This window comes from Gossypium hirsutum, chromosome D05 (genome assembly GCF_007990345.1).
Source record: "Gossypium hirsutum isolate 1008001.06 chromosome D05, Gossypium_hirsutum_v2.1, whole genome shotgun sequence".
NCBI lineage: Eukaryota > Viridiplantae > Streptophyta > Magnoliopsida > Malvales > Malvaceae > Gossypium > Gossypium hirsutum.
Genome location: NC_053441.1, coordinates 64,289,307 through 64,313,780, shown reverse-complemented (window position 1 = coordinate 64,313,780; position 24,474 = coordinate 64,289,307). Strand labels below are relative to the sequence as shown.

The following is a 24,474-nucleotide window of genomic DNA, read 5'->3' as shown; positions in this document are numbered from 1 at the left end:
ATCATATTTGTTCTTTTTGACACAATACCTAGAACTATCCATAACCCCTTCTCAAGCCATAAATAGGAGGATAATGTGCTTCAACATACTCAAACCCACATCTTCTCGGATTGTCAATAATATACATACCAATTGAGCTAATACTCAATCGACACACTCCACTAATAAATTAATATAAATTAAGATATTAAATAATTGTATTAGCGCGCAAATTTTTTACAAACTACCAATGACGTGTCATTTTTCTATTGGGTTATACGGTGGTGGAGTTAAAAAATTCTTTATAATTTTTAAAAGGTTAAATTAAATTATTATTATTTTTAAGAGGTCAAAGTATAATTTTATCATTATTAATTTAAAATTTTATAAATTATAAAAGGTATAAATTAAAAATCTACCATTTTAAGACCGCCATAGCCTCCTGAAACTATAACTCTGACTATATTAAAATAATAAAAATATTGAACTTCTTAGATAACTAAGAATATTTACCATTCAATATTTGATTAAGTCAAACTATAATTTTTGACTCTGCTTTAATTAAATAAATTATTAAAAATTTATAAAAAAAAAGCGATCCGTGTCTTTCTTCAAATTGATTGAGTTGATTCTGGGTTTGGATCAACAACTACCCAAATTATCGATTCGAAAAAAGACGTTGGACCAATTGAACTGAGAATTGATTTAAAAAATTAGTTGAACCAATTTTTATATTTATTTATTTATTTTGTAATAATTTATTTAATCAACTTCCACATATTAGATGTACCATTCAAACTGATATAATATATGAGAACTTGAAAATGTGCTTCCAGACAAGATAAAACATAGAGCTCATTGTTTGCTCTTTGGAGCACTTTGTGTTCCGGATCGAGAGATGCCGAATACATTCGGAGATCGACAACAAATATAACAAAATTTACCCGGAAACTAGAGATCGTCGGAAAGTGAGGACCCGAATCACAGATATCTCATTTCTTTAAGGGATTGAATCAGACACGAAGCCGCGGAGTTCTCCGCTTCTTTTACTCTCGACTTTTTGTCCCCGGTGATATAAAAGATGCCATCTTCGGTCGGAATTTTAACTGCAGATACGAATTTCTTCTCGTGTGGGGGACCTTCGTCTTTCTCGAGCCTGAAAGTCGAAGCAATAAAGGGTTAAAGGATTAGATATTATCACGAAACGGATTCGACAATGGCCGAGAATATCGTAACAGAGGCACAACATGGAATGAACATCTATATCATACACTAGGTTACCTGGAACCCGGCATTGTTCTTCGGAATTTCGTCAAGACAATAACAACATAAAATCTTTTAACATAGGCAAAACATCATATGAAGATATGTATCAAGAACGGTATCTAAACTCCGAACCCGGATTCGTCCTTCAATATTTTAACATAGGAGAGACAAGGAACGAACATATGCATCGAGAACGACAATACAAGACATTTTAAGATAAGCAAAGCATCAAATGAACATATGGATCGAGAAAATCTGAACTCGCAACCTGGATTTGTCCTTTGAAACTGCATCATGTCAAAAAAAAAGACTCGATATTTTAACATAGGAGAAACAAGGAACAAACATAGGCGTCAAGAACGGTATCTAAACTCCGAACCCGGATCCATCCTTCAATATTTTAACATAGGAGAAACAAGGAACGAACATATGCATTGAGAATGACAACACAAGACATTTTAAGATAAGCAAAGCATGAAAATATGTATCGAGAATGGAATCTGAACTCGCAACCTGGATTTGTCCTTTGAAACTCTGCATCATGTCACATATTTTAACATAGGAGAAACAAGGAACAAACATAGGCATCGAGAACGGTATCTAAACTCCGAACCCGGATCCATCCTTCAATATTTTAACATAGGAGAAACAAGGAACGAACATATGTATTGAGAACGACAACAGAAGACATTTTAAGATAAGCAAAGCATGAACATATGTATCGAGAACGGAATCTGAACTCGCAACCAGGATTTGTCCTTCAAAACTCTGCATCATGTCACATATTTTAACATAGGAGAAACAAGGAACAAACATAGGCATCGAGAACGGTATCGAGACTCCGAACCTGGATTTGTCCTAAAAAGTCGCAATATGACAATAACAATACAAGACATTTTAACATAGGCAAATGTATCGAACACTATCTGAACTCGGAACCCGGATTTGTCCTTCAAAAACATCGGATGAACATTCGCATTAAGAACCGTATCCGAACTTGGAACCTGGACTTGTCCTTCAAATTTGCATCATGAGAAAAAGAACACAAGACATTTTAACATAGGCAGAACATTGAATGAACATATGTATCAACAACGGTATTTTTGGAACTCAGAACCCGGACTCGTGTTTCGAAATTGCATCATGACAATAAAAATAAAAGCCTTACTCGTAGATAGGTTTGGGCCATTTCTTTTTCATGCAAAGCTTGTGCAGTTTTTGCTTCGCTTCTTTGATTTCTAAAGACCCATTAATCTCGTCGATTCCGAGTGAATCAACATCAACAACCATGGATGTCGATAACCTTTGCAAAGCTTCCCTCACCGCATTAAGCTTCGCAATGTCTTTTCGATCCGAAGAACCGGAAGCAATAAACTCCCCGTCAACAAATACAGTAGCAATGTTTTTTACGCCATTCTTCCAATGCTTTATGTCAACGTACTTCCCTTGCTTTTGACATATCTCGAACAATGAGCTAACAGGTTGAGGTTGTTGTTGTAAAGCTTCTGGCGTAACTATCGGCTCTAATAAACCTCTAAAGATCTGCAACATATACTTATAAGGATATCATCAGCACCGACATCATAAACACCAACCGAACACGAATCATAACAACGGCAAACGTTGAACTACATAATAACATACCACCCAGAGTGTTGTTAGATCAAATCTGATGTCAACGTAAACAGCTGCAGCCAGAGCTTCGACAATATCAGCTAAAACCTTGGGTGCTTTCATCGATCCACCATGAGCCACGAATTCATCCTCTTGAGTAACAGCCTCAGCAAATACTTTAACCTTACATTAGAAAAGAAAAACCAGTTGAGAGGAGGTCAGGCTCGTTCCAGGAGAAAGTCTGCGAAGTTCTGTTTGCCGGAAATTGACACAGGTATCCATTTTACCCACAAATGTAAGGTAAAAGTACTATAGGGGCCTCTACAGTCACATTACATTTGATCTCATTTACTAAAAAGTCTCCATATTAATCCCTATATATTAAATCAAATAATAAATTGATCCCTTTTTTATAAACTTTTTCTTCATTTTTACCCTTAAAAATGGTTAACAAAAGGAACAGTTACATTTCTATCGATAAAAAGTAATCACTGAATGTAATTATCCAGTTATTTTATTAATCATGATCAATTTATTCTTTCATCTAATATACACAGAATAATTTATTATTTTTTTGACGCCCACATACTTTTTTTTTCACAAATATTCATATTTGAGTGAAGTGGTCCTACTCTGTCAACCTATTATGTGAACCTCTAGAGGCTCTCTACGAGTAGGAAAACAAAACCCAAGTAGGCATAATAGTGATCACCATTGAGGGATCACCAGCTCGACCATTCGAAGACTAGAACCTCCACTAAACAACATTCAAATAATTTCTCATTCACATGCTTGAAGTTGTGGATATTGTACGGTCTCTTTTCCACAGTATTTCAGTCTCAAATTTCTACATTATAAAAGAAAAACAGAAGATTGAAACATAAAAAATAAAACAGAACATAAACGATGAATTACCTTTTGCGCAAGACCCACAGCATTGTGTCTTACAAACTGAAAAAGGCCATGTTTAACGGCAACCCGAGCAAGTTTCTCGGTACTAATATTTGCAGCTCGGATCAAGGACAGTTGACCGGGGTCAAGCATGGGGTAAGCCAAGAAAACATGGTTGGTAAACGCAAGGCCAAGAGCGGCGTCGCCGACGAACTCAAGACGCTCATACGACGTCGCGTCGGAGTACGATGAGTGAGTCAGGGCGTCTTCGAGGAGGCGTTTGTCTCGAAACCTATAGTTGAGTATCCTCTCGACGGCATCTACGGAAGCTCCCATGTCGGAAAAGGAAGTGGCGGCGTTGGCGGAGTATGTAGCGGCGACACGGCGGAGTAAGAAGAAAGGTGCGGGCAAAGAAGAGAAAAATGAAAGCAGAGTTCGAATAAGGAAAAAGAAGAGTAAAAACAAGTAAACGTCAAATCGAAATCATGTAATAAAGTAAGTATTTTTTATTCTAATGTCTTGTCTTATTGGATTATTTTATTTTACTTTTTAAAATTATAATATTTTTATATTATAAATTTCGGATTTCATAACTGTCCTTCCGAACAACAACGTTGTCTCCAATATTTAAATTTATTTAAATTTATGTTCTCCTCTTATAAATGTAACGTGCTTTATCATTACACCCAACTACTTATTAATAATTTATAATATTTTTTATGCTAGTGATCATCTCGAACTTGACTCAATAATTATATAATAAATTTAAATTATTTTGAAATATAACTCAAATTATTTGTAAGCGTCGATATCTCATTTGCACCAGCGATATAGCGACAACACTACTCCCTCTGGAATAACTATTTATAGCCATTGCCAACTTGCTTTCCTTCTCCGCCGTTTCAAGTTTATCAACCATTATTAACTTACGCGCTTTCTATTTGCGTGTACAATTCCTATACAAATCTTAAATATATTACATTAATTTTTTTATCCATGCGATGCACGAGTATTAATAAAATATATTACGATATATCATAAATTTTATTAATATGTAATTCAACAAATTTTTTAATATTGAAATATAAAAATTTAACTTTAAAATTTCAATTTAAAAAAAAATCATTCCAAGTGTTTTAATTTTAAAAGATACTAATTTTTAAAGAAAATAATATTTTAAGAAAGACATTAATTTAAAAAAAATTATGGTATTACAATATTTATTTAATTTAATATATGATTACAATTACAATATTTATTTGATATATGATTTAAAAATATTTAAATAATAACAAAAATCCCTTAAATTATATTTAAAAAATAAATGAATAAATGAAGACATGAAATCATTTTTGTGAAAATTGTTTCATGATTTATTAGGGCGAATTTAGGGGGGCTAGCAGGTGCCCAGTCCCCTTAAAATAAGAAATTTTTTTATTTTGGCTTTTTAAAATTTTAAAGTAATAAAGGTAAAAGTATACTTTGAACTCTATAAAAATGATAAAATTTTGATTTAATCCTTTAAAAATTATATTTTTACCATCGTAAAAATTATAATTTAATTTCGACTCCTCTAATAAACTTTCTAAAAAAGTTATTTGACTTCACCCCTGATGATCTATTTAATAATAACCCTTAAAACAATGAATTAATTTTTATTTTTTTTATAATCTCATTATAAATTTTAAGAAATTTTTTTATGTTATAAAAAATTATCTTATTTGAAAACAATAGTATATATAATATGGCTAAAAAGTAAAGTGTGAATACACTATTTTTTAAACCAACATTATATACTGTCAAATATCATTTAATTAGGAGTAAAACAATAATAATAGTTTACCTTACAGTTACATTAGTTAATAAAAATTTTCAAAAAACTTTACCCAGAAAAAATTTCGGCTCGTGTCCTAGGCCTAGGCCCGACCAGAACTATGGGCCTAAAATTTTATCCAGACCCAGCCCGGGAAAAAATCTTAAGCCCGAGCCCTGCCCGACCCATTTTTTAAATAAACACTAAAAATTTATTTTAAAATTTAAAAAATAAAAATATTTATTTATTTATTATATTCAAGCCGGGCCAGGTCAAAAAAGTGGTGCCCGAGGCCTGACCCATTTTCTAAACATGCCTAATTCTTTTTGTCTAAACCCATATTTCGGGACTCTATTTTTACCCGAACCCTCCCATATTTCAGACGAGCCGTCGGGCCGGGCCGGGCCGGGCCACCCGACCCATGGACACCTCTAAACCAGAATTCCCCACCAATCTACAACATCAACAAATTTTAATTCAAACCCAAAAATATCGGGTGAAAAAAAATAGATATAACTCATAAACATGGACCAAAAAGGGAAATTTGAAAAACTTACCACCATTCCCCTATCAACAAATCTTACCCACAATCAACAATTAAGAATCAGAACTCACCAGAATGTCTATTCTTTTCACTTATTGCTCATGGTCATCAGCCTATAAACCCAGGAGCATTATTAATTTCTAAATCCAAAACATTAATATCAGCATCCAACCCTACAATGATAGCCTTATTGACTCGATTAAACAAGTTTCCTTTGCCAATCTATATCGAGAAACTAAGCTTGGTGTTAACAGAAGCAGGATGTCGACGGTGGTGGGCGAAGTCTAAATCGAGGGTGCATAACTGCGATGGCCAATGGCGAACGAACGTCGAACGATGATGGTGACCTGGTGGATGCTGGACGGTGTGATTGGTGGACGCCGGACGGTTCACAGAGGTGACTAACACTGGCAGTAGAGATTTTATGAGATTTCAAATTAGAGATTTTAAATTTTGAGGGTTAGAGATTTCTCGTTTCTGTGACTGTGCGTGATTTTTAATTTTAGTTTTAGGGTTTTTATTTTTATTTATTAAATTATTAAATAATTTAAATTATTTTTGGACTTAGAAGTGTTGGGGGTGGGCCGGTGGTTGGGGCCTGAGTCTGGGTGGGCAGTGGGCTAATACTTATATATTATAATATTATTTATTAAGTTCGATTAATTTAGTTAATTCGGTTAACCGATTAATTTAGAACTGAATTAACTGTTAACCGAACTTCCAAAAAAATTATTAATCGATTCCCGACCGAATTAATTCAGTTTTACCCGAAATTTGCACACTTCTACTTGAAGGTTCACTCGAAATTTAGAAAAATTTTGATAAAAATATTAGGCCTAAAAAATGGGCTCAGGTAAAAAAATTAAACCCATTTGAATATATGGGTTGGGATTAGGCTTGAACATTCAAAGCCCGAGCCCAGCCCAGCCCAACCCGATCTATTTTTAAGTTTATAGTACTTTATATTATGATATTTTTATATACTATGTAATTTAGAGCATATTAAAAAAAACTCATACTAAATATATCATACTATAATATAAAACATTAAAATAATTTTAAGATGACTATATAAAAAAATTTAATAAATAAGAATTGTATAAATTTATTAATATTAAAATAATATACTATAAATAAAAAAATAAAAATAATATGGGCAACTCTAAAATGAGTTTGAGTTAGTATTTTATAAATATGGGTGGATTTGAGCAAAATTTTAAGCCCATATTTCGAGTCGAGCTGGGTTTAGAAAAGTATAAAGTATGTTAATATCATGCTTAGGTCCAACCCGAATACTACCCGACCCATGAGCACCTCTGCTTACGAAAAAAGTAATATGGGTATTTTTTTATTAAAAATCAGATTGTATTTTACCCCTTCTACTCAAAAAAATGACCAAATTAGTACCTATTTATTAGATCAAAGTGTAAACGAGTTATTCTGTTAGAAAATTCATCCATTTCTGCTGTAAAAAATAATCCATGTACGTTACCATAAGGTACACATAACAAACCACATGTCAATTACTAATTATTTTGTCAGCCACACTAGCTTCAACAACTATACAAATAGATGAATATTTTAATAGAAAAAACCGCTTTGCTCTTTTAACAATTAAAACTATGTCTAGAGATTAATTTTCTCATTTTTTGAATAGAGGGGACAAAATGTAATTAAATAAAAAATTTATATTAATTAGATCGTGCATGACAAATTGATATAAATTAAAATTCTCAACTATTTATTTTGCATAAAAACTTTCACCCGTTCAATAAATATTAATATTTATACTTTTTTTAGATTGATATGATAGACATTAGATCGGTTTGAAATTTTACATGTACAATCATATTAATACATTTAACAGTTGAATCGTTAAAATATTAATCGCACAAAAATATAGTAAGGGTATAAAATTATAGTTTTACACTGTGTAAGTGGGTTACTCTTCTATACATATATGCTGAAATTCTACACTAACCCCTAACAAACCCTTCACGATTATAAACTATATTACTCATGGTATGTTCGTTGAATCAAGATCGAACTTCTTCCGAGAGTAAAAACTGTCTTCATATTCTCAAAATCCGGCTTAACTTGTACACCTGCAAAAAACGGAATGCCGATTAAGATTAAAAAAAAAAAACTCCCCAGAACTTGACTGACATGCTGGATTTGGTAGAACAACATTTGGCTCAATGAAGATTTCTGTTCAAACGAGTCCAAATCTTTGCTTGCACCAAGGTTAACAGCAGCAAATACATAAAGTCGGAAAGGTTTCGATCGAATGAACTCATAAAAATGAGAAACAACACCATAATTCATCCGAGTTTTACCGACCTGTGCAGTCCTACTCGGCAGTGAAACCTCGATGCAGTTTCGTAGACCATCAGCCCTGCGAAAATTCAGATGATAGATTGTTACTATAAAATACAGTAAGAATATATCAGGGAAGTCGATAACTACCTTTTGCTAATGGTCCGTTGAAGATACTGTTCCTCTTTTACAATCCCCTGACCTCCATATCTTCTTTCATCGGTGTTCAGTATGACCTGTAACACCGTACGATATTTGAGCTCCATTTTGAAATGCATAGGGTGGTTACTAGACCGTAAACTATTCATGCTGCATGAGCTCAAGAATTCCTCGAAACAAACAAACACTAAACGTACACGACCGCAAACACAAACGAAGTTATGTCCATTAGTTTAGATTTGCCTCTTTGTTTATCTGTGGTCATGCCTAGTTGTGAAGAGAAACTATATCTATTTATGAAGAAGAAATTTCGTAACCCAAGAAAAGGGTTAATGTATCATTTGGTACTTGAGTTTGGCTTCAAAGTTTAATTCCGAACTTGAGTTTTTTTTTTTTGTTCCAATTTCGTACCTGAGTTTGATTTTAAGGTTCAATTTGGTATCCAAATTAAATAACATCATGTGGCGCAATAAATGTTTGATGCGCGTGCTTTAGTAAAAAAAAAAGAAACATAGGTACTTAATTGAGACAAAGAAAAAATCTTAAGTACCAAATTAAACATTGAAAAAGCCAAATTAAGGTACCAAATTGGAATAAAAAGAACCTTAGGTACCAAATTGAAAGCATTCAGGTAGCAAAGCCAACATTGAAGCCAAGCTCGGGTACCAAATTGAACATTAAAGTCAAATTTAGGTATCAAATAGTATATTAACCCCCAAGAAAACTTATTCCTTACCTGATACTCGCCAGCTTCGTCCACACCGATGCAGTATCTTTCATAAGAATCTGTGGGGTGAAAATTGAAAACGAAGAGAAGAGGACCTCTTAAGTAGGATATTACCTGTGTATATACGAGTAATTAAATTAATAAGAAAATTATATTGTATTAATCTGTCAAATAGCTGAGCTGAATACGGGAGAGAGATCGAAGGCGTTATACCATATTAGTGTCGCTCACATGGTGGATGTTCAGCAATCCTCTCGAAAGTACCTTTTCGTTTTTGTCCAATTTCATCATGTCCTAAAAGTTGCAAAGAAAAAAGTATGATTTCGTGACCAATGCCTATTTTTGCTTGAAATTTGCAGCCAAAGGGAAAACGTAATCAAATTAATGGATACACATTAGTAGTTCTAGCACATTTTCCGATTCTTAAGTTGCAAGAAGCGTAAAGAAACCCGAGCTTAGAACACGCACGTGTCAATAAAAAGGGCTCTACCCTACAGTAATTGGGCTCTGTTACCTTATCAAACCGAAATAAATCCTGATATACTCCTTCCTTTTCTAGAAGATCCCAGCATCGGTTAGCCAGCGAAAACGAGAAGTTGTTGCTCGGCATTGGGAACTCAACCCTCTGGAAAATCGAAAGACCGTTAATCACAAGAAACAAAGTCTTCTAGGAAAAGTAAAAGGAAAATCATCCTCACTCTTCTAGGAAAAGTACAAGAAAAATCATCCTCACTTTTGGATGCCCGAACTCATTCCCCATGAAGTTCAGATACCCACGGCCACCGATCGTGAATGTAATCAGTTTGGTCATCTAGTTAATGGAAACAAAATCGATTAGGAATCAACATACCAGATAAAATCACTGAAGTTACTCGGACTATGTTAAAGTTAAGTTACTCGGACTTTAGAGTGAGTCTCTCTTAGAGGTATATGTTTGGCAGAGATATACTCATTATAAAAAATCGTTCTAAAATAATGCTTGATGATTTAACCGGTACGTCTTATATTACGGAGACAAAAAGGGCTAGTTAATACAAAAGATCAACAAAGATGAACCAAATACGTAGCAAAGAGTAAAAAAGCAAGTGGAAATATCGAATACCTTGAGTAACGAAGATCCTCTTAGCAATAATTCATTTGATTGAGGAGCTTTGTCATTTCCTTGACTCAGTAATATCTCTGCCAATGACTGCCCTCCGGATATCGACTGACATACAAGATATTAATGGCTTGTTAGCATCAGTCTAACATATTTATAGCTCAAGAACTTAATCCATTCAAATAAAGCTTTTGATATACAAGAAAAGACGGGTACTTGGTTGTGATTTTCGGCATAGACAAGCATTTTATCTGCATAATTTTTGTTGCCTAGCAATGTGCTCATGATCTGTTGCAAAAAGGGACGTAGAGTTACTGCCGATAATAGAAAGAAAAATATATACTCGGAAAGAATGAACCCCTGCTGCCTCACGTTACTTGAACTTGGGTGTTAGTGTCATACATGAGTATGTTAAACTTTATCCAAATATGTATCAAACGCGGGTGTTGGAGATGAGTATTTCAAGAAAAATTAAGATTTGGAGAAACATAGGCGATAACAACATGATGCTGAGAATCTATACTAATCATATAAAACAACCAACACAACCTTGCTCATGCTCCACTCATGGTCAGGAGTGTTCTTGAGCAAAGACAACCACATTTCTGATGCAGAGAGATTGACGTGATAATCGAATCCAAGACCACCTTGAGACGTCGGTTCACATAATCCAGGGTAAAACGTCGCCTGAGCATTAAAGGAGATGGGAATTAATTTTTAAGTCCACAAATGATATAAATAAAGCTCGATATGAAAATGTTCTTGAGAATAAACAAAGTTTAAACTTAATGAAAGTACAGAACAGCCTGGTGTTAAAAAAATAAGAAAGACCCGAGTTGATTGAAGCAATACCATATCCAAACATACAGAAAATAAAGGTACCGGAGATAATATTAAGACCATACATTATGAACAATCAACCAAGCCAAACACGGTTTAGCTAACAGAACAGTTTCGTAGCTAGTTCTGTCTAGATGAAAATTTTGGTTTCCAAAGATAGTTTAGAGAAAAAAACAGTGAAACAATTTGGCTTCACTGGAAAAAGACAGCAGAAAAATCATGATACTTACATCTTCAGCAATGGTTATTATATTAGGATGAAGAGCATGAAGTATCTCATTTGCCAAAATGAGGTACTTTACGGCATCATTGTCAACATATTGATTACAGTACCTGCAATAAAGCACATAAATAATCAAATAATTCCTTCTAGACATATATAATCAAATAATTCCTTCTAGAGCACAGGAAAGATTACAGAACAATGGATTAAATAGTGGACTTAACTTCACCTAAGTTTTACATAAAATTTCTCTGGTTTAGGTGTCTACGGTAATTTTCCAGAATGAATAATATGATGTTGATTTAACGTCAATAAACATAAACAACATATCTTTTAATATTTACAAATATACTATTATATTTTTAGTTTCCATATGATATAAATTACATAATATATAAAAAGAAAATTAAAATATTATTAAAGTGAAAAATGGGTTAGGTTGGGCTGTGAAAGTTGGAGCCCAAGTCCGGCACATTTTAAACAGGCTTAAACTTTTACCCAAACCCATTTTTCAAGCCTAATTTTTTTGCTTGAACCTTCCCAGATATCGGACAGTCTACATGCAACCAACTACTTTCTACCTCGGGAAGGAGGTTGCTACAAAAGAAAGATATTTGATATCTTACTCTTCCAAGTCACCGGTAAATGAAGCAAAGCCATTGTGTGTATACAGCATTGACGCTAGTGAATGGAAATGGAAACCATCAATCTTATACTCGGAAATCCACCTGCTCAAGGATTATCTCATCGTCAATGCTAATATGGCCTTCCAAAAAAGGAACATAAGTTACTTCCCGAAAGATCAACTTACAATTCACGAAACCAAAAAGCAAAAAACAAAAGAAGAAAAAAAAATTCATGACATTTACCAATTCAAATTTGAAAGGAGAAAATGCAGTACATCAAGATCACTGTATTTAAACATTCGGGTGCCCCAGTACTTGTGATGTCCTCGTTTACCTAGAAGTGCAGATGGTTGGAAATAACGAAAGAAACTGTCATACACCAAATAAAAGGCGATATTCTATCCATACTGCAGTTATATGCCAATCTATTTCATTCATATAATTTCCTACAGAAAAAGCCAGAAAAGAACTACGAAGATCAAGAGTATTATGTCTCATATCAGCATCCCAAACAAAAATCCCAAGATGTCTGAGAAGGCATCATACTAAATGCGAGTTTATTACGTAAATGAGATCAAGAACCGAATACCAAACACAGCTTGATTATTGAAAATGAAAACGAAAAATGTTTACCGGTATGAAAGTAACAATCATTTGATCCATCGAAACGTGATAGTCCAACCATCTCATCTGCAGCAGAGTAGGAATGCACTATGTCTAAAAAGACCAGCAATCCAAGCCCTGAAAAAGGTTTGAAAAGGCAAGGTATTACATTTATTAACCAGAAAAAAGATTATTATATGCTGAGAGAAGCAGTATTCATTCCTAATATAACATATAACGAGCCATGACAAATACCTATCTCATGAGTATTTCTATTATAAGCATAACTTGTATTTCTCTTCAGACTACCGTATGTCAATTCAATTCTACCGGTTTAACTTATGACATTCGGGATCTTTAACACTAAAGCTTATATACCACATCATCTAAATTCCTGTCAATCATTGATTCACTTTTTATCGTTATAGTCATAAGAGTTACTTTTAGTAGATAGAAGCAGCTTTAGATGCAGTTAGTTCATCACTTGCAAATACAACTAAAACTTTAAGATTGATGTAGAAATGAGAGAATTGAAGAAAATAGTGACCATGTGCTTCATCGACCAAACGCTTGAAGTCCTCTGGTGTGCCATATCGGCTGCTGACTGCGAAAAAGTTCGTGACCTGCATCACCATAAAAATGTTAGACATCATATAACTATAAAATAAAGGTGAGAAGCATGAAACAAGAAGATTCTCAGTCCACAATTCGGAGTTTTGAAACAAAGAAGTGGAGATCAAAGTCAGCAACTTGGGAACTCAAATTGATAAACATGTTAAATCTTAGAGAAGAAAGGGAAGGGGAAGAATGTTTAACTCACTCTATAACCAACAGTGAAATAATCTTTATGTTCAACGATCCCAATCAACTGGATTGCATTATATCCAGCTCTCTTTACATGAGGAAGAACCTGCAATTGAAAAGTATAGTGTGAAGGAGAGGAAAACAACAACCAAATCACAACACATACAAATGAAGAATTCAACAATTGGAGAGGCACCCTCTCTGTAAAATCATTGAAAGAAGATATTTTGGGCTCTGATCCACTAATTCCAACATGACACTCGTAAATGCGCAATGACTTTGGGGGTTTTATTGCTGTATGTTTCCACTTGTATGTGTGTTCAGGTGGCGGTTCCCAGTGAATTGCATAAGCTTGCTTCCCCTCTGCATCTGAACATAATAAACAAAGTGCATAAAAACTCATTTGGAACTGTTGGAATGTTGCTTTTCCGGTCAATTTTATCGATCCGAGAGTACTTACCTGGTTGAATGAAAGTAGCCCAAGCTGGAACTCGTTCTAAGGGCCCATCAGGAGTATTGAAATACACCCTGTACTTGCTTCCATGAGGAATAGCTGGAGAGTACTTTTTCAACCATGCCTTTCTTCCTTTGCGAATCTCGGTCCAGTATGCCAGGGGAGGCTTCTTATTTCGGAACTTCTCTTGCCAAGCAGGATCAGCCACGACATTGAAAATATCATATTCTTTTCCATTATCAATCACATCAAACGGAGGTAAATTACTTGGTGGATCATCTTTATGCAGTTCCTTATGTGCCTTATATCTGGTTTCTGCATCTGGTATTTCTCCTAACTCCTCTAGGGTTTGAGGTCCATTAGGCCCAAATAGTCGCTCATATAACTTAGCTGGCAATTCAAAACGGTTTTTAATAAAGCGGTCTTCACCAGGTTCCCAGTACTCATCATTTGCTCTCTGAAAAACCTCATCAATGGTAACACCACTATCTCCTTTATCATAATCATCAACATAGTTATATTGCTGAAAATACAGTTCATCCGGTTCTTCTCCTTCCCTCAATTTATCTTCAAGAATTATAAACCAGTATCCATAATCATCATGGCCATAAAGACCCTCTCTTGCAGCATTCGTTGTGGGTGACCAACCGTTGAAGTCACCAACTAGTGCACAATACCGAGCACCTGTTTATAACACACTCAGTTTTTACAAATGACAAAGAATACAACATTGGCTTGAACACAAAAATGAGTAGGTTTATTTACGGACATTCTCAAGTACATACATGTTGAGAAACTAGCTATGAAAAGTCCCATCAGGTAAATACATAATCAAGTAAACTGAATTGTGACCAACTATTGATAAGACCTAAACATATGGAAAAGCTCATGTGATCAAAACTAATGTAAACATATTGAAAAGCTCAATAAAAGTACCACAGAGGCCCTTGTACTAGGGAGTTCAATTGTATTTTGCCCCTTTTATTTAAAAAATGAGCAAAATAGTCCCTATAAGTTAGATCAAATGGCAAATTGGTCCTTTATGTTAAAATTTTCATCCATTTGTACTATTAAAAACTAACATGGTTGACGGAATAATAAACAGTGACATGTGGTGTGCCGTGTGTACCTCATGTTGACATATAATGACCAGTTTTTAACAGCAAAAACGATGTAAAATTTAACAAAAGGACCAGTTTGCTCTAAGGTATAGGGGCTAATTTGCTCATTTTCTAAGTAGAGAGGGCAAAATACAATCCAACTCCTACTAAAGGGGCCACCATGGTACTTTTACTCGAAAAGCTCATATGATGGGAGTTATACAAAGAATCCCATCCAGTAACATACTTAATCAAGTAAACTGAATTTTCAACCAAAATTAAACAAGAGCTAAACATAATAAAAAGCTAATATGATAAAGACTGATATAAACCGAATGGTCAAAACTAATATAAAGGTATTGAAAAGCTCATATGAAAAAAACTAATGTAAAATCATGGTACAAAGAATTCGATTCACAGGTAAAATCAAGGTTCGAATTTGATAAGAATATAAGCTATGGCCAAACCTGGTGCCCAGTCCATATAGTCCACTCGATGCTCTTTGTGTCGATGCGTGCCCAATATCTCAAATCCAGAAGCCATCTCTTGAAGATTGAGGTGGCGTGTAAAGATTTCAGCTTTAAGATCCTTCAATGATTTATACCTACAAAACATATTTAAAAAGATAATAACAATAAAATGAAAAACACTATATAATCTAAATAGACAGTAAAAATAAACAAAAATCCAATGCTTAAAGAATGGAAAATAAAGGGACTTAGTTTTCTTTAACAACAAAAATAAGGGATAAATAGCAAAATTATTCATGAACTTTGATCCAATATGCATTATCATTAATGAACTTTGCTTCATAAATCACTAACAATATTATCGGATTAGCATCCACTTTGCGTTGATATATTACATACCAAATAATTCAAGTTTCATGATATATATATATATATATATATATGAACACAATTCAAGTTTCAAGTATCAAATTACAGATTAGACCAAAGTTATTTGATATTTATCCCTAAGATTAATGACCGTAAACATACACCTCAAGCATTCCAAGTTTTTTCCTTATAAATTCTTTTCAGCTAATAAAACCATGCTCTTTTTTCCTTCACTTTCTTGCTAACCAAAAACTAAAAAAACCCATACCTTTCACGAAGAAACTGAGCAAAGGCCTTATGGGTAATTCCTAATTTCGTCAAAAACCCAACTGGGTCAACTCCTTTCTCAGTTTCAGTCACACTTTTCTTTTTCCTGGTGAAACTTTCTCGTTGCTTTTGTTGTTGTTGTTGGGGGTCTATAGAAGAGCATTTTGTTTTTGTTTTATTTTTACTTTTCTGGTGAAGAAGATTATTTGAGGTTTGTTTTGGGGGTGGAAATGGAGAATTGAGTTGTTTGGATGTAGAGAAAATTTGGGTTGGAGAGAAAGTGAAGCCATTTCTGAGAAAATTTTTGGGTTTTGAGACAAAGCTAGAGAGTCGAGAGAGTGTTTCAGTGAGGTTTAAGATAAGAGAAGTCGGGTACCGAGTTAAATCAGAGGTTTTTGAGTTGACTCGGGCAAAGAAATCCCACCCCTTTCTTTAAAATTAGTGTTAAAATAGGGCTTTTGAATGTGGTACCTCAGTTTTACTTTTGAATGTGGTACCTCAGTTTTACTTTAATATTCAAATTGATACCTACTATTTTTCCAGCTCTTTATTCTTAGTAAATTTAAAATTTAATTTTTTTTATTCAGATTTCAAAATTTAAATTCAATTGCTAATGATATTAAAATTATTTTGTTAAATTTAACTTTATTACGACATTGTTAACAATTAGACCCCTAAATTTAACAAAAATAATTAACAATGTTAACGATTACATCTAAATTTTAAAATCCAAAAAGTAGATGAACTAAATTCCTAATAATAAAAATATAAAATTTGAATTTGAAAATGGTATATTTGAACTTTAGACCCTGAAAACAAATGTACAAAAGAAATCATTAAAAAGAATAAAAAACTTGATAACTTTGTTTATAATTTTCTCATTGGCATAAGTGTGATTGAAGTGAGTCCCATCATAAGTGAGCCAATAACTACAAAGGCTATACAATACACTTCATATAAGTAAAAAGTTACATGGATGTGGTAATTTTTGTCAATAAATGATAGAATGGAATTGGATATAAATATATATTCAACAAATTCTTTAGCCATCAATTTGGCTGCTTCTTTGAATAGTCCCTTGGTCCAAAAATGGTGGACCCAATCCTCACATTTGTACTCCCCATTTCAATCTGCAAAAAGACTAGTGAGTGACATTCACCAATGCTGCAATCGGCATAGAGATGTTTAATCAAACACGAGATGTATGTATCGACGACAACAAAACAGATGATATCCACATTCTAGCCTTTTCTAAAGAGTTTTCAATCAATCTTTGAGTCATGATGAAACTTTTAGAAGACTTGTATCTGCCCCCATACCCCCCCGACCTGACTCGACTTAAACCGACTTCTACTTTTTTTAGAGGTATTCCTTACCGCTTGTTCAAAGTCACCGGACATGCCCATCGATAGCTCGCATTGATCTTCTGTCATTCCAAGTGCCTTACAAACCTCAACTCTACACTTCGATAGTGTCTATTCATCACAAGATACAAAACAATGCCGAAGCATGTTATCCAATGACGGAATATATGAAAGGAAGGAATAGAAGAAAGCCTAATTCGGGTTCAGGAGTGCCAAAATAACGAACAACATCAGAGAAAAAAGATATAGGGACTAATTCATTACCCTGAAGTTCTCCGGTGTTGATGTGTAGTCCGGCATCCCTATCGTCATTAAACCAGAAAACTCCAAATGCGGACAATGCAATTTAACATGTTCTGCAAGCCGAACACAGCCTGATGGATCTATCCCAGATTTTGCTGAAATGACATCAAGGCAATCAATTGATTGGTCCTATCGGCTTTTAGACAAGGTTTACATATGGAAAACATATGATTCGAATACAAAACGCTAAATGATATTCCTACAAAGGTCAAAGAAAATCGAACTGAATATTCGAATCTTAAAACTAGAGGGACTCACATGGTTCTCCACTTGTATTTACTTGTACAAAAATCTTCAAAGGGTTTCTCTCAAGGCTCAAAACTGCACGGTCAAGATGGTTTGCGATCTAAACACAAGATGTATGATTGCTCAAAACTCGGCCCAGACGAAAACCGAATACATAACTTTCCCTTACATACACAAAAAATAAAGAACAGAGATAGGGCTAAGTCTTCACCTTCTCATTATCAACACCCTGAAAAAAGGCTAGATTTGGCACTCCACCTGCATTTAGAGAAACAACAAACTTAAAGGGAAAGAAACTATTATATTGGTAAGCTATGTTGCTTCGATTCTTCATTTTCCTAAACATACTCAAGTGTTTTATTGTGTATCCAGACATGAGTTTCGAGATATGATACTTAAAATATATATATATGGAGAAACAGGGGCAAAGACAAAGGGGGACAGGCAGTGGCCTTGGCCCTTTCCCCCCAAAATGGTAGATTTGTCATTTAATCCCTTAAAATTTTATGAAATTATATGCTAGTATAATGGTAAAATTGCACTTTGGCCCAGCAAAAATTTATGATTCATCTCTACCCCTCCTAAAGCAATTTTTTGGCTTCGTCCCTGTGGAGAAACTAACTTAAAGTTGAATATACCTGTGCCGGGTACATATCAGCATCCAACACTCACATGTGAGTCTGAATAGCATAGCTAATAAGAGCTTCATGAAAATGCCTATAGGCAGCATTTAAGGATTGTTTAATTAAAATTTATTAAATTTTAACATGTTACTTTTTTTTTTCTTTTTTGATTTATCAAAGTCTCAACTGGAGCGAGCACAGTAATTAATCCTCCGCATTCTGTAGGCCCATTAAGGGGATAGATGCTGCTCCATACCCAAGGCGAGAATTGAACTCTCGACCATTGGTTAAGGTAGGAGAGATCCTAACCATCTCACCTAACTTTGGTGGTTATATGTTACTTCTATTTGATTCAAGTAAAAAGAAAAACAATGCATTAAAACACCTTTCCAATGCTAAACATAAATGAAAATGGCAATCTTATGCTATTTTTACAGCTAAAACCAAAGCACACAAGGAATTATCAGTAAAAAAATTATAAATAAATCCTAAACATAAAATAAGTGTTTTACTAGTTGATGTCATGAGTAAGCAGATATCAACTCATATATGAAATTACTAAAATACCTAATCATATACAAATTATATTATATTTTATGAGATTGTTTCTGTCTTTTTCTCATATAATAAAATTAATAAAAAATTGACCATTTAAACTAAATAAACGAATTACATAAAGATTGGAAATTTACTTTCAAAATTTGAAGATACAAATTTCAATTTCACAATTTTATGTTATAAATTAAAGAACAACTTTAAATTAAATCGTAAAAAAATGCTTGCAAAAATAATTAAATTTAATCTCAATAAGAGAAAAAATTTGGGAAATTTTACCATACCGAGAAGGGTTTTAACTTTGTTGCTCTGTAAATGTCCAATAAAATGCCACTCAATATCCTCAGGCAGCTGCCAAAAAAATTAATAATAAAAATAGAAAATTAGGAAGCAAATTTTTTCCAAATTGGATTTATATTTTCCAATAAAAATACCTGAGGGGCTTTTTGAACAAATTCTTGGACATAATTTTCACCGAAACAGCGGTGACCGGCGTCGTAAATTTGGCGGATGAGTGACACGGGTTTAGTCTTCGAAACGGCCACAACCCGGACCCGTTCGGGTTGAGTACCCGCCCGTTCAGCTGCCTGTCGGACTCGGAGTAGGACCGATCGGAGGGCCGTCACGGCTACTCCCTCCACTGCCGGAGCTGCCATTTTTGGATTTTGTTAGAGAAAAATAAATGTGAAATATATCTCTTCTATTTTATTGGTTTTTATATGGACGAGGAAATTAGAAATGGAAGCTTAATGTTTGGTCCATCAAAAAAGAAGATATGAATTTAATTAATTATTTTACTTTATTTTGATTGGTAAATTTTATTAAATTATTAAGAAGTTTACGTTTTGGTCATTTAATTTTAAAACGTTATAAAATAGTCATTAAATTATTCAAAAATTTTCATTTAAGTAATTGGACTTTTAAAATTGTTGTTGTATAGCTTTTTCTGTTCACATCATTTGATTGGAACGTCATGAATTTGTAAACAAAAATTCAAATAAATTTCTTCTTGGATCTCCGATATTGTCGCCATATCAAATTAGATCTAAGATATATTCTACTTGTCGATAAGTACTGTACAAATTGTCGAATCGTAGCTTGTAGCTCACTAGTCAGGCTTAAAAAAACTTAACAATCCAGTGACTTAAATAAAAACTTTCAAATAGTTTAATGACTTAAATGAAAACTTTTGAATGGTTCAATAACCATTTTGTAATATTTTAAAATTGAATGACTAAAACGTAAACTTACTAATAGTATAGTAACCTTGGGTGTAGTTTACCCTATTTTGATTGATATTTGTAATTACACTTTAAGAACATAAGTAAATTTACCACTTTAACTTTTATATGATTGAATTTTGCCTTTAAACTTTGAATTTTATTAAATTTTACCACCAACTTTTATTTTTTTAATTTAAACTTACCATTTTGGTGGTTTGAAAATAAAATATAATGAAAAAAATATTATTCAAATATTTTTATTTTAATAGTTAACAATAAATTAATTTATAAAAATTAAAATTTGATAAATCAACTTCCAATTTTCATTTAGGGTAAGTAACAAATTTTGAAAAATGATTTCTGAAAAATGGATTAATTTTCTAGAAAAGCAGATGTTTTCTGGTGTTTTGATGATTATGTGTAAAATATTTTTCATTGTTTGGTAAATTTTTCTAAAATTATTTTTTAAAACTTGTTATTAGTGAAACAAATGCAACAAAAATATATTTGTTACAAAATATTATAGTAGCATTTTTTTTTTACAATCGAAATTTATTTTATGATAAGATAATATTTTATAATAATTAATATAATATAAAAGCTTAATAATAAATAATATCTAATTAAAACTTAATTTAATTAACATATATTACATATATTAGAGTAGATATTAACACATTAGAGTTGGAAGTGATAAATAAAACTAAATATTATTTAAACAAATATCCATATTTATATAATTAAAAAATTAATATTTTACACTATAAAACATTTATTATTAATATATTCATAATTGTAATACATATCTATTATTAAAATATAAATATAAATATTTTCAACAGTATATGAATAATATTATTTAATTTTTTAAAAATAAAATTTTAATAGTAAATAATTTATTAAAATTATTAATTAAATTAATAATTTATTATACTATTAAATATAAATAATTAAATATGAAATTTTAATAATATTAGAAATTAAAATATTTGATATTCATATATTATTTATTTTTTAAAATTAAAATTTTATTATTAATATAATAATATTAGACTTGATTCAAGTTAATTTTTATATAAAAATAAAATTACTCATAAATGAGCTATTTTCTGAAAAATAATTTACGCTTTTCAAAAGAGTAAGTAATTTTACAGAAAAATAAATTAATTTCCATTGACCTGTAAGTTATTTTCCGTTGATCAAGTTATTTTCTATGAAATAAATATAACAAAATGCAAAGTTTTTTTTCCATGAAACAAATACATAATAAAAGAAAGACTTGAAAAACAAAAAATATATATTAAAAAAGAAAATTATTTTTATTTTTATTTTTGACAATATAAGAGTTTTTATTAATATTTAGATATATTTGACTATGATTTATTTTTATTAACAATAATTCTAAATACTAATATACTTCCTTATGCAATCAGGGCATGAGAGCAGCGATGAAGGTGATTGTGTCAGTCATTTGACTAATAAAGTTCACATCTGAGAAGCAGAGGGAGAATTTAATATGGTTATGGAGGCAACCTTGATCACAGGAAAACCTAGGTCATGGAAGGATTGTTTGGTGGGAATTGGCCTTAGGGCCAAGGAACGATTAGAAACATCAAGATCTCTTGATGACGATGGGGACTTTGAGTTTTTAGAGGCTGATATTGTATGCTCATTGGTTAATGGTATTCCGTCAATTAAGTTCTCTGAACGGGTGAACCAAATTCTCACCAAAAACATGGCTCACATGGTGGTAGTCAAGCTTCTTAGACGAAGGACCGGATATTTGATGCTTCACAATAAGGTTTGTGCCATCTGGAAGCCTTTTCAGCCGTTTCACTTAATGAATGTTGAAAACAGTTACCTCTTGGCGAAATTTCAGAATCCAGAAGATTTCGAGAAGGTGTTGTGCCAGGGGTCATGGTTGTATATGGGCAATACCTAACAGTTCAACCTTGGACAATGGATTTTAGCACAGTATAGGTTTATCCAAGCATGGTTATGTCTTGGATTTAGCTCCCGAGTCTGCCTAGGCATATGTACAAAAGAAAGGTTTTAGGGGAAATAAGGAGGACAATAAAGAAAGTTGCTAAGCTCGATTTTGACAAAGATAATGGGGTTCAAGGGATGTTTGCGGGGATTGCGATGTACGTGAACTTGGAGAAGGCATTGGTATCTCAAGTGCTGGTTAATGGGGTTTTGTAGTGGGTAGAATATGAGTATCTACCCACTGTTTGTTTATCGTGTGGGCACTATGGCCATGTGAAAGTGCTTTTCTCTAATGAGGTAAAAAGACTAAAGGATTTAGAAGCGAGGAGTGCAATGGTAAGGAAGAACATAAGATGAACTTAGCCTTGAACCCGATTGAGTCGACGATAGACACAAGCAACTATGGCCTGTAGGTGCTAGTGGAGAGGAAATGTAGGCAACCTTCTAGAATGGCGAAGGGAAATAACGGAAAAAATTACGCGCCTCCAGGTTCCAAGCACTGAAAACCTTAGTAGAGGAGGAATAAGTGCAAGGGAAGGGGACTAGGTTGAGGACTAATATGGGCCAAATGAGAGCTGACCCAGTAGTTCAGTCTCTAACAATAGTAAAAGGCTCATCTCCTTTGGCCCTGGAACAACAGAAAGAGGGTGAGGGCCATTCAGCTGATGGGGAAAGGGGAATCCAAGGGCCTATGGATAAAAGTGGACTTGGAATAATTATGGGCCAGCAAAGGTCAGGCCCGTTGGAGTTGGGAATCAGAGAGAGGGTCAATGCATCGATTATGGGCCTTCAACAGTAGTGGATCTGTAAGGAAAAGTCAGGTTATTTGGAACTAGGACATCGTTGACGCATTGGAAGGGAATGGCCCAATGAAGTTTGTAAGGACGAGTCCATCGAAATTGAGCTGATGCAAACCAAATTAGGTAGGGAAAGCCCGGTTACATCTCCGATTAGGGTTAGAAAACTGAAGAGCTCTTACCTGACCTGACGCAAAACGATAAACTCCTGAAAGAAGCGTGAAGAACCTCTATTCCGATGGATCCTGAGGTAGAAGAGCAGGAGGGTTCATGAATTGACGGTCACTTGCGCAGCACGGTGATGACTGAAAAATTAAGAGAAGAGTGTAGGCCTCACGGCTGTGGCAATGAAAATAATTTGAAGGTTATTCGTCTATCCAAGCCTTGCTTGGGGCTTGAGGATCTGTAGGAAGTGCTAATGACCCCGACGGAAGGAATCCTCGACTCAGGAAGACACTTGATGGTGGTCTTCAAAGAATATGTTGGCCCCAAGCCTTCGGCGAGGGTAGTAGCGAGCGGTACAAGGGCCTTGGTATTTCGAATAGACTTTGGCAATTTAAGGAGTAGAAGGGGGAAGATTAGTGGGATTAATAATAATAAAAGACTTAATAAGACCATAAGGGAGAAATGGAGCCCTTTTAAGGCCTCGTCCCCCAAAGTTCTCTTGACAAAGTCAATTAGTAACATTGTTGAACTTCTCCAAAGTCAGTTGCAGCAAGGTTTGGTAATAGAAGTTCTTGAAGATGTGGGGGAGACTAAGGATGTGCAAGACAATGCCCAACAATAAAAAAGAGTGCCATCTTTATTTAAATTAATGGATTTTGGAATTACTATATTTACGTGGAATTGTCAAGGGTGCGCAAACGTAGAGTTTCCACATACTTTTAGAGAGTACGACATAGACCATAGGCTCAACATTGTTAGTCTAATGGAAACAAGAGTAAGTGGCGATAAAGCAGATGGGTAATTGCAAAATTAGGATTTCAATATTCGCAGCGAATCGAAACAAGAGGCATTTTTTGTGACAGCCCAAAATTGACCCTAGTCGGGAAGTGGTTTCGGGACCGCTAAACCGAGTCACTGAAAGGTTTGAATGTGATGTTTATTGTCTAGAATATGTAATCATGAATGTGTGAAAATTTCAAGCTTCGATTTAGTCGATTGCATGTGAATTTAGTCAATAGGACTTATATGAGAAAATTTTAAAATGTGA

At 33.6% G+C, this 24,474-nt stretch overlaps 3 protein-coding genes and 1 long non-coding RNA gene across 5 annotated transcripts; 1 reads left to right on the top strand and 3 right to left on the bottom strand.

The window, feature by feature from the left end:
- Positions 1–766: 766 nt before the first annotated feature.
- LOC107903464 (ribonuclease 3-like protein 2) lies at positions 767–4,230 on the bottom strand. The gene is made up of 4 exons (XM_016829519.2): positions 3,775–4,230; positions 2,890–3,042; positions 2,414–2,787; positions 767–1,135 (listed from the first exon to the last, which is right to left on the bottom strand). Exons 1-4 carry the CDS (start codon positions 4,084–4,086, stop codon positions 961–963), a joined length of 1,014 nt encoding a protein of 337 aa, XP_016685008.2. The 5' UTR covers positions 4,087–4,230; the 3' UTR covers positions 767–960.
- On the top strand, positions 4,107–6,670 carry LOC121216992 (uncharacterized). The gene is made up of 2 exons (XR_005913192.1): positions 4,107–4,245; positions 6,362–6,670. It is a non-coding gene; the product is annotated as an uncharacterized lncRNA (long non-coding RNA).
- A 1,262-nt stretch (positions 6,671–7,932) lies between these two features.
- LOC107903463 (1,4-alpha-glucan-branching enzyme 3, chloroplastic/amyloplastic-like) lies at positions 7,933–16,583 on the bottom strand. The gene is given in 21 exon segments (XM_016829518.2): positions 7,933–8,212; positions 8,448–8,502; positions 8,574–8,659; positions 9,319–9,423; positions 9,523–9,603; positions 9,824–9,934; positions 10,043–10,120; positions 10,412–10,516; positions 10,625–10,696; positions 10,958–11,095; positions 11,479–11,581; positions 12,098–12,199; positions 12,341–12,431; positions 12,731–12,838; positions 13,248–13,323; positions 13,521–13,610; positions 13,701–13,873; positions 13,965–14,642; positions 15,526–15,662; positions 16,166–16,338; positions 16,341–16,583. Coding segments are annotated over 21 exon segments (2,709 nt in total). The 5' UTR covers positions 16,455–16,583; the 3' UTR covers positions 7,933–8,179.
- A 435-nt stretch (positions 16,584–17,018) lies between these two features.
- LOC107903462 (pyridoxal phosphate homeostasis protein) lies at positions 17,019–20,032 on the bottom strand. Of its 2 annotated transcripts, none has more exons than XM_016829517.2 (7): positions 19,690–20,032; positions 19,540–19,606; positions 18,289–18,335; positions 18,090–18,177; positions 17,793–17,926; positions 17,541–17,639; positions 17,019–17,294 (listed from the first exon to the last, which is right to left on the bottom strand). In XM_016829517.2, the coding sequence occupies exons 1-7, from the start codon at positions 19,909–19,911 to the stop codon at positions 17,214–17,216; spliced, it is 738 nt and encodes a 245-aa protein (XP_016685006.1). In that variant the 5' UTR covers positions 19,912–20,032; the 3' UTR covers positions 17,019–17,213. The 2 variants fall into 2 exon arrangements, with proteins under 2 accessions (XP_016685006.1, XP_040948457.1); XM_041092523.1 differs by having other exon boundaries at positions 17,019–17,328; positions 19,690–19,995.
- Between the last annotated feature and the right edge of the window lie 4,442 nt (positions 20,033–24,474).